General features: G+C 38.8%; 1 protein-coding gene across 1 annotated transcript; it reads left to right on the top strand.

Annotated features, from left to right (window-relative positions):
- The first annotated feature begins 2,157 nt into the window (after positions 1–2,157).
- Positions 2,158–7,432, top strand: LOC308697296 (uncharacterized protein). The gene is made up of 5 exons (XM_081376479.1): positions 2,158–4,936; positions 5,588–5,686; positions 6,408–6,448; positions 6,676–6,735; positions 7,249–7,432. Exons 1-5 carry the CDS (start codon positions 4,615–4,617, stop codon positions 7,270–7,272), a joined length of 546 nt encoding a protein of 181 aa, XP_081232605.1. The 5' UTR covers positions 2,158–4,614; the 3' UTR covers positions 7,273–7,432.
- Positions 7,433–11,462: the final 4,030 nt, after the last annotated feature.

The following is an 11,462-nucleotide window of genomic DNA, read 5'->3' as shown; positions in this document are numbered from 1 at the left end:
AAATCGACCTCTTTGCGTCGAAAGACAATGCTCAATGCCAGAAGTTTTATTCGAAGAGCGAGGACGCGCTGTCCCAGACATGGCCCAGCCTCCCGCTGTATGCTTTTCCTCCGATCTCCCTGTTGCCACAGGTCATTTTCGAGGATCAGAGAAACGCACCACTCAGTGCTGCTTATAGCCCCGCGATGGGAAAACCAAACTTGGTACCCAGAGCTAGTGAGGCTGTCGCACTCACCCCCATGGCCGATCCCGGTGAGAAAGGATCTCCTCTCCCAAGCCGGTGGATCGATCTGGCATCCCCATCCAGAGCGCTGGTCGCTGCATGCATGGGTGATCAACGGATACCCGTTGACCTGTCAGAAGGGGTCGTGAACACGATCACACAGTCGAGAGCCCCCTCCACGAGACGGCTCTACGCGTCTAAAGGGTCGGTGTTTTCTAAATGGTGCGCTACTAAAAACTTGGATCCGCGCGCATGCGGGGTCCCGCGGGTGCTCTCCTTCTTACAAGAGCTGTTGGAAAAGGGCAGATCCCCTTCCACGCTCAAAGTATATGTGGCCGCTATTGCAGCGTTCGCTGAGACGACGCGCGGCCGGGCAATGGGAAGGAATGAGCTCATTATCCGCTTCCTCAGAGGAGCTAGACGGATGAATCCCCCGCGGCCCCCCTCGGTTCCCTCGTGGGATCTGTCCTTGGTCCTAGGGCCCTAGAGGCTTTTCCCTTTGAACCGCTTGAATCCGCGGATCTAAAGTATCTGTCGCTTAAAACCGTTTTTCTGATAGCTCTGTCTTCAGTCAAACGAGTGGGTGATTTGCACGCGCTATCTGTTAGCCCTGCATGTCTTGAGTTCGGGCCGAATGACTCGAAAGTCATTCTCAGACCGAGACATGGTTACTTCCCCAAAGCGATTGGAACCCCGTTTAGGGCACAAGTTATGTCCCTCTCGGCTCTGCCAGCATCCGACAGTGGGGACAGTGATAACCTCCTATACTCTGTCCAGGGCGCTGAGAGTTTACTTCACGCGCTCCGCCGCTTTCAGGCGTTTAGAGCAGCTCTTTGTTTCCTTCGGCGGACGCACCAAGGGTCTTGCCGCCTCGAAACAGAGCTTGTCCAGGTGGATAGTGGACGCGATAGCAGCAGCTTATGCCTCCAGACACCTGCAGTGCCCTCTGGGCTTCAGAGCCCACTCCACTAGAGGCATGGCCTCGTCGTGGGCCTGGTCCAGCGGAATTTCTAATCACGGTATTTGTATGGCGGCGGGCTGGGCCTCCCCATCAACATTCGTGAGGTTTTATAACCCGGAAGTTCCCGCCCTACAGGCAAAAATACTGTCAGCATAAGTGACATGTATGCTCTGCCCATTTCTCGTGTGCAGACTACGTTCATATGCTGGCGCTATTCTGGTACTATACTCAGGGTGAAGTGTTTGACTCAGACCGGCTGATCCGCTCTGTTTCCTATTTCCCGTTACGCGCTGTTGTCGGTGCTGGCCCGCGCTGCTGGCCGCCCGTATTATTCTCTGTCGCGCGGGAATTTTTCCCTTCATGTGAGACCGACTATGTCGTTTTTCTCCTACCCTTATGAGTGCTTATGTACTGTATGGGCTCGCTCTGCCGGCCCTACTATTTGTACTGTTATATGTTTATAGACCGGCCGCGCCGCTCTATTTCATATGCTGCATGAAGTGCCTGTACTGCACTGGCCCGTCTCTCCGACCGGCCACATTTCCCAGCAGAGTGTTTTCCCCGGTTTCCCTGGGATTCATGGGCTGGATGCTCGGCGCACACGGCGTTGACAAAGGGTTCCCGATGCGTAAGCTAACCTTACGCAATACGAGAGACCTCTCGTAAGAGAACGTACTCGGTTACTAATGTAACCTCGGTTCTCTCTAGAAGAGGGAACGAGTATTGCGTAACCTGCCGTGTCGCGCCACGAGCTTTTGCGCTTCAGACTGCGAAAACCAGAATTTTAGCCTATGAGCGCTGAATATATACACGCTGGCCACACCCATTCTGACGGTTAGAAGGGTTCGGAGGGCGCGAAGCGCCCTCATTGGTTGCCGCGTTCAGAGCGCTCACCGATAGGCTTAAGCAGTTGCCGCCGAGCAGCCAATGAGCCCGCTTATACAGCCTGCCTAGGTCTGTCGGCTGCTGCACTGCGTTGACAATGTATACAAAATTAAGGATAATTTTTTGGCTTCAGATCTCGAAGAAAGAAGACTTTCCCGATGCGTAAGCTAACCTTACGCAATACTCGTTCCCTCTTCTAGAGAGAACCGAGGTTACATTAGTAACCGAGTACGATTTACAGATCGTATAATGCAAACTCTGAATTAAGAAAATGCATTACATTTTTGTATTTCTGATTTCACACTATTAAGGGAGTATACTTTTATTTTGTCCATTTTACTTGGTAAAATGTCAATCTTAAGGGGATAGTGCACTCTTACAAAAAAATAGGTATACTTCAAGTTCAAGTTCATAAAATATATTTGAAATTTAATTAAGCATACTTCATGTAATATGTACTAGTATACTTGTAAGTGTACTATTTTAATACTACTTGGAACTAAACTGGCCCACTTTTTAGTGTATAAAAGTATACTTTAACAGTAAACTTTGAGTACTAGTTTTATAAATAGTTTATCGTTTGGACTGCAACTATACTACAAGTGAACTTATAGGTTTAACTTGTAAAAATAATACAGTTAACTATAAGTATACTACTGTTCTAATTTAGGTATTAATGTTTATACTTGAAATGTACTGAATGTACTTGAAACTGTATTTTTAACTCTTTCCTCACCAGCATTTAATTTTTTTTATTTGATATCCAGCGCCAGTATTTTTTTATCATTTTCACAAAAATGTCATGGCCCCCAGAATATTTTGTTGTATGAATATCTGTACTTGCAGATTGAGTTGATTTCAAGAATATGTCTAATAGCACACTTGAATAAACTTTTTTGTAAGGGCACCCAAACATCGTTTACTCTTTCTCTCATGCAATTCCGAATGACCGACTTTCTGCTGTGCAACACGAAAGAAGATATTTCGAATATTTCAACTGTTTTATCCATATGAGGTCAATAACAGCCTTGCATTAGCCAAAAAACATTCCACTGAAGAAAGAAAGCCATGCAAGATTGGAGCATTTTTAATTTTCATATTTGTGTTAACTATTTTTTTTAACTATTGTTGTTAAAAAACTTCATATATCTTAATCATTTGTTAACAACATGTATTCTTTACTTCAATAAGCAATTTCTTTCTGCCTTAACTTTAATACATTGTTTAACATTGTTAGCTAACTGTGTGATACATAACTTCATATACATAACATACAGTCACCTCATAACAAATCACTCTAAATTATAATGTAGAGATGCATTTTCTGTAAAGCTGCTTTGAAACGATATGTATTGTGAAAAGCGCTATACAAATAAATGTGAATTGAATATTTTAACATGACGTTATTCATTCGGTATATTTTCTAGCGTGACATTCCACATATGTATAGCTATCTGAAGCGCAGTGTGGCGAAACGGTATTGTCAGCTTGTGAGCGAAGGTGTGGCCGTTCTTACACCATACTGCTCTTTTCATCTCACACCATGTAGTTAGATAAAAACAATGACAGCAGACTGTCAAAAAAAGTAGTTAACAGACGAGAACAAATTCTCAGCTTGCATTGATTGCTACACAGAGAAACAAAAACTAACTAACCCTGATAAAACTAATCCAATAAAGATGATACGTTGAAATAGACTGCTTGTTTTTCATTAGGTACACACACACAGTATAAGTGTTACTTTGCAGCTTTTTTGATTAAAGCATTATTACCTGTATAAGTTACCTTATACGTTCTAAGAGTGTAATTTGCGCCATAAAGAGATCTAGTTTATCAGTGTATGCTTTGCAACTGCTTTTCTAAATGCTAGGAAGGTCCACCCACTGGTGAGGGGTTATTTTTAACATTTTTGCAAGTAAAAAGGTATCTGGCATCTTTTGGCATTAAGATTGTGACCGTTAAAGGTGCATCAGAGCCTTGAAACCGTTAACATGAGTACATGGATGTGCTGTGGGGTTTTATGTTTTTGCATTTCAGCTTTACAAAGTAAGTTTTTTATGCAAGTTAAGAATGTCATCACATTTATCTCAGCTCATTAATATTTCATCATGTTGAATATTCTGTTTTAAACTTGCTTTTATTCTCCAGTTTTCAGCTACTTACTCATTCCTCCTGTCTCAGTCACCGGACCTCACACACGTCTCAGTTGGTGACACTGTACAATTAAGATGTACATTTGAGCATAGAGTTTCTTACTGCTATAGTGCTGTAACATGGCAAAAGCTGAACCTACGGACTGGTAAACTCACACCGGCGAGGTCTGGCTCTCAGTCCGATTTACTTCAACATGATGAAAAAACTTGCGTTTTTACTTTAACAGATGTATCACAGAATGATTCAGGTTTGTACTACTGTATTAGCCAGTTTAACTCAATGGCTATTATCGGCAGTGGAAGCAGGGTGATCGTAATATGTAAATCTGGGGTTAAATCTCATCAACTTTTCTATGGGTCACGGTCACTATATCAGATAATGTTTTAACGTGATGATATGTGTTGTAGATCGCTCTGTTGTGGAACCAGAACTATCCATCTTATACTCACCACCAGAAACTGGCTCATCATCGGTACCGCTGCAGTGTCTGGTGACCAGAGTTGTCCCGTCTCAAGTGCAGGTGTTCTGGAGGACTGGAGAGAAAGAGCATGTTGGATGGACCGAATCCGCCTGGACAGACTCCACTGATTCAGCCACAGAATTCACACGTGCTCATCTCTCTATTTCTGCAGATGAGTGGGCAGAAACCGATGAAATCCAATGCTTTGCTGAATATAATGGCAAGAACATGTCCAAAACTCTGAAGCGATACGGTGCGTATAAATGATAAAAGTCTCAGAGAAACATCAGGACAAACATTACGTGATGTTTCCCCGTTTTATTCTCTGTTTTTTAATAAATCAGAGACTAGATTAGTCACAAAAAGGTTGGGTAACTTTATTTTCAGTGTCCCTGTAATACATTTAACATGTAGACTACAGTAATAATAGTCAATTATGCATAGTTACATGCAACTAACCCCAAACCAAACCTTAACCCTAACCCTATTTATATAGTTAATAACTATAACTTGAATAATTGAATAATTACACTGTAACAATGACACCTTCAAAAATAAAGTGTGACCAAAGGTTGTCTAGATTCAAGAGGTCATTTACGCAAATATTTTTTTCTCTCTCTTTTCTTTGGCAGTGGTTTTGTGTGTGTTAACATATATCAAAACCTTGATGAAGTGATTAAAAATGATTAGAATAGCCCTTATAAGAAGAATAAGTTTAATAATTCTGTTCTACAAATTAAAATTGAATCTCTATTATGTGAACAAAATAATAAATGTTCATAAATTCAAGCAAGACACATAGGTCGATATAAAGAATTCCAAAAAATTGAACCTCGGTCTCCACTATAGAACATTACATGATAAATATTAATTATGAATATAATTGTGATGGTTAATCTTTCAGGACTGTTTCAAAGTGCTCAATCCTTCTGGCCTCTGTACTGTGGCTTTGGGGCAGCATTCCTGGCTATGGCTGTGATCTTCTCTATTTGTTTATGCCAAGGTAAAGATTTAAATCAATCTGAATACCCGTTTCATTTTTTTTAATAAATTAATAATTTACAAATATTATAACTAACATACTTAAATCAGTACATCTGAGGAAATTAGGGGTTAAAATGACAATTTTCACCTGAGATTTGGAGCCAAGTTACAGGCTGGTAAAAATAGATACAGGCTTGATACAGGCTAAATACAGGCTTGTGTTTTTTGCTCCAAGCTTGCATGAGTCTAACTCAAGAGGTATTAAAGATATCTTAATATCCTTTTAGATTTTGGTTTTTAAGAAATATTTATTTTGGTATCTTCATTATAAAGGCCCTATATGTTTCGATGGAGATCTTAATGCAGCTCCATGAGTAAATTTTCAGTCGACAAAAACCAAATGTGGGTCACTTTGCATACAGCTGATACTTTTTTTCTTTTAAAGAGGAATATCTGAACAACAATGTTGAAACTTAAATGTATCTATTTTTTTTTCTATAAACACAATTGCATGGAATATACCAGTCTGAGAGCCATAATATAAACACGTTTTTTCTAAAGTTTGTGTGCCTATCACTCAAAAAGTATTCTACTGTAAACTGTACAGTATGCAATTCAGTGCATATGTTTTAAACATGTAGTCATCTTCTAGTGCATTAAATCTGCCAGTGGCTTCATCATAACACACAATTACACTGAATGTATCGTTTTATTAAATATATTGCATTTACCCTTAACAGGTAAACAGAGTGAAGCGACTGCAGACATTTCATCTGTAATGGTAAGCATGGTATAATCTAATAATTATAGACTGATATTTATATATACATATATTATTATTGTTCGTTATTCCATTTGAATGGTTGTTAGTGAATTTGTGAAAACGTAACATTTAAACTCTTGACAAAAAATACTTAATACTTTAACCTGAAGAGTCAAAATGATTTGTCAAGTACAGTTAAGAATAGGTTTGGTGTAGATATATTAAACTTCTTATTTTTTGTGTAGTTTTATCCAGTGGATCCCATGAATTTTGGACAGAACAAGTCCAACAAGAAAAAAATAAAGGTAAAAAGAAAATGTATGTATTTTCTATTTGTATGTACTTTTTGACTGTAGACTTGCAGCCTGGTCTCATTGTTAATATGTAGATATTAATACGTAATTTTCAAAAACACAAAACATACTTTTTTGTACGTTTGCATAGATGCTGAAATGTATAATAAGGAAGTATCTGCAACATTCATTTTACAGCTACAAAACGTTAAATATTTACAAATCTTTCATTTCATAAAGATATCTGTATAATTTCCCTTGACCCTACTCCCAAACCTAAACATACCCATTTTATACAGAATATATATAGAATAAAACGAAATGGACAGAGATGTGTAGGGAAATGACAATTTTAGTAACAATATAGCATTAAAAAGATATTTTGAGCCGCTAATCCTACTCCTACCCCTAAACTTACCCATAGCCATTTCTTAACACTATGTAAAGTTATGAAGAAAAACATAACAGGAAGACAAGTGTTATCACAACAATTTATTTATTCAGATAATCTGTTCTTTTTTCCAGGGCATCAATGGAGATCAGTGTTAATGTAAGGAATGCAAAGGAATGTTGGAGTATGCCACACAATCATTGAAATGAAAGTTAATTATATTGGAATTCACATCCTTCTAATGGAGAGTAGTTGTTAAATCAAAATTATTGTTTGATTGTCTCCTCTTGGTTCCAAATAAAGATATTTTTACTTTTTAAAAGCTGGAATTACATTTTTATGTATTAGGAACAGAAATTGCCCTCTGCCATTGAATCACTTGTTAGGAAGACAACTTTTATTTTTGTGCAAAGATTCTTGAGGAAACTCTTTTGAATATGCATGTGCACAAGTTATATTTGAGAGCTAAAGATTTTCAGTGAATAAGGACTCATATTTCACTCTGTTCAAAGCTTTTATATGGTTTAGGAAAACTTGAAATATAGAGACCATGGGGCTTGTTTTGTATTTTGCAGTTGATCTCTGCATCATTCAAACACATGATATATTTGAAGATTGCCAAAGCTTGAAGGAATTAAACTTCACTGAACAACATTACTAATCTCTAAAAGTAAGATCAACGAAACAGACTTTCTGACATTTTCATGACAACTTGCTATTACTCCTCAATCCCAAATTAATTTCCATACCTGGCTGTACTGAATATGACTCTTCAGTAGCGAACCGTGACTCTTGAACCTTGGCTTCGGCAGGAAAATCAGCATAGCTTACGGTGTTCTCTTCTAAAGTATTGCAGAAGTTACATTTGACAAGAAATGCAACAAGCAAACAGCACAGTGAGTGTGAGAGTTATCACCAAAATAAAACAATCTTCATCTTTAGTTAGTGTGTAATGTTTGAGCATAACAAAGATCTACAATGTTACAAAGCTCAAAGTCTACTCTAAAGGGGGATATTTCACAGAATTGACTTTCCAAGAACTACAAAGAACGACTCTTTAGGACTATGTGTTATTCTCCAGGATTTATGTTCCTCATTTAAATAATCCCCGTCCACGGAATACGCAAAAAAAAGAAAAGAAAAAAGTGTAAGGCCTGGTTGAGCTGCTGCTACGCGAGATGCTATTTTTTCAACCCCTTTTCCAAAACTCATTTGTTTGACCTTCCTAAGGCTTATGAACTTAGAGTGATTAAAATTTATTTTAATCACTCTAATGATTATGGTTCCTGAACATTGTAACCCCAACGTTTTATCTGTGTGCTGCACATTTTACGGAGTACAGCTTCCAGAACCTAACCTAACCCTAACCCTATAACTGAAATTGAGCAGTTCCTACTTTGTTGGGACAACCAGTTGTTTGTGGATCACAACTTGTAAGTATGTCTTATTATTTGTAGTTGCGTTCTCTATTAACAGTTCCAATTATAAGTTTTATGTTGTTGCTATAATGTAAACAAAGGGCAACGTTGTTGGGCTCCGCTTGCCTGCTAGCCAACATTAATGTTGATTTAGTGTTTACTGTAGCTTTTGTAAGCTCTCGCTTTTGTAAGTTTGCCATCCTTAAAGGGTAACTAAACCCTAAACCAACTTTTTTTAGTTAATGATCTGTAAGAATGGGGCTTTATTAGTGCTGTTCATTGATTCGAGTAACTTTTTTGACATTTAGGTATAAAGTGTTTTAATTTTACAATATATGGTGTAAAAACGTCTGAGTGCTGCCCTCTTCAGGTTGAACGGTGGCTACTGCAGTTGAATTTTCCTATTGGATGTTTGCGGTACTGCGTGACGTAAGCGGTACAACGCTACGTAAGCAGGTTCCAGCTCACCACGCCCTTGGTAGGAGCTCACCACACCCTTTTTGGTATGAGCTAGCGTAGATTTAGTACAGTGGGCAGGAGGGTAGCAGCTATAGGTGAACGTGAAGTGTTGCTGGTTGCAACAGAACTGCTGGACTGCATAGCTTTCCAGCAGATTTGGAAATTAGACGCCAGTGGTTGCATGCACTTGGCCTGGAAGACCGTGAGTGTGAAACTTGCATTTTACGAGGGATTGCTTCTCCAACGCAATAGAGGTGGAAATGGGCTTCTTCACACATCTCGCGCTGAAAAGCGACGCAGTGCCAAACGCTGCTCCTCCTGCATGGACTCCACCACCGCCGCGGCGTCTCGATGTGAGTGATCATATATATTTTAATGACAATATATGGTTAGGCTAAAGTTAATCCTCTGGGGTCGACAAACGCGCCAGCGCATTTTGCTGTTTTTTTTTCACATAGTGGCAAAATATGAATAAGCCTAACGTTATAGTATAGAGACCGCACGCTATTAACATCCACTCGATAAAACTCATCAGAGGCATGTACTTTACGTCGTCTTGAGACCCTGTGAGTGAGTCACTCTCCATTTTAGAGAGTCTGACAGCAGCTGTCAATTAATCCGTCACTGCGGGTCTCATGCAGCACGCCCCTCTATCTCCGCTGGGGTCTGCCCACTTTTCTAGCATTTTTCAAATATTGCCAGTGGGTGGAGTCAGGCTCTGAGCAGGGGTTTAGTTACACTTTAATATTTACACCAGAGCAGAACTTGATGTTATGAAGGGGCGTGACATTTCCCGAAGCGGTGCCAATCACAGCACACTGGGGCAGCTAACCAATCACAGCACATTTTATATTTCAGAAGGAGGGGCTTCATCGAAACAGGAACTGTATGGCGCGTTCGAGACAGACTGGTGAGAGAGGTGCTGTGATAATGTAAAATACGTGAAAAATAAAGTGTTTTTTGAACAATCAAGCATGAAAGCCTATTCTATTACACCTCAAAAACAAAATTTATGACCCTGATTTATGGTTTTATGACGTGTTTATGACAGGATGTCCTTATATGGCGGTTTTATGAGGCCATGTGAAATTTGACCCTGTGTGGTTCTAGGGGGTTTATGGATGTGTGTTTATGACTGTAAGCTGCTTGGTGTGACAAGGAAGTGAATGTTTTTCAGGGATGTTTTTATTATTGGTGGATAATGTCCACAGATTGGTGAAATTATGAACATGGAGAGATCTGTCATGGATTTGTTTTTCAGATTTCACTGTATTGTCCATAATGGCTGTGGGAGAGAATAAAAACAGAGTGAATGAAATTAAGAAATAACATTGACAAATTAAAAACATGTAAAATAACAGATATGAAATAAGATGAAATTTATTTAAGTATAACTATTTCTAAAAGTAAGTTTTTACCTTTTAAACACCACATTATATGAGTTAAGAATACAAATGTATAGTGTCACAATCACAGACTCTGCAACCTCCCTCTCAGGACATCAGAGGGCGCCCTCGCCCGAGTATTGACTCATTCAGTCACGACATTTCCTATAACCCCTGTTCTTATCCTAATCATCTCGCTCAGCTGTTTCTCATCTGGGCTTTATAGCTGCAACTCGCACAGCATTCTGTGCGAAGTTTTGTATTACTACTGACTGTGAACAATTCCGAGCATTTCTTCCCGTGTTTGCATACCTGGTTTGACCCTATTTTGTTCCTTGATCGCGCCAGCCTGCTTTACCTCTGCCTGGATACTGGAATTCGAATGTTCGCCGCCTGCATCGACCATTTGCCTTTTTACTGACCACGAATTCTCCTGCTCTCTCCTGCTACTGTTTGCCAGTGTTTTCACCTTTGCCTGTCGACTTATCTTTTCTAAATAAATTAGCTGCAAATGGATCTCTCAGACTCTGATGATTCACAACAGATAGTCTCTCAGGAGTGTATAAATAGCCGATCGTGGAATTTTTCGGCACCGAAGAAATATGTCAGAATGAATTGTTTTCAGATTACACTGTCACGTCCATAAATAAACAATAGAGATTATATGAAACAAGATGTTAAATTATCAAGTATGAGTATTTTAATCTAATACACAACAAAATACTGACTTACATAGATAAATAAATATAAAATAGTGAATAATAGTAGGCTACATATTATTTAAAATGTTAAATGATCAAGTATAAGTATTTTAATCTAATACACAACAAAACACTGACTACATAGATAAAACATAGAATAGTGAATATTAGTTCATATTATTTGAAATGTTAAATTATCAAATATAAGTATTTCAATCTAATAACGAAATACTGACTTGCATAAATAAAACATAAAATTGTGAATAGTTCATATTTTTTGAAATGTTAAATTATCAAGTATAAGCATTTTATTCTAATACATCAGTGATACAGGGTCATCATGTGGGCACCACAATATACTGTTTTAACAAAACATATAAAATAA

Source organism: Scardinius erythrophthalmus, assembly GCF_964197995.2.
Source record: "Scardinius erythrophthalmus genome assembly, chromosome: 10".
NCBI lineage: Eukaryota > Metazoa > Chordata > Actinopteri > Cypriniformes > Leuciscidae > Scardinius > Scardinius erythrophthalmus.
Note: the sequence above shows the minus strand (reverse complement) of the source record. Positions and strands in the feature narration are given on the sequence as shown.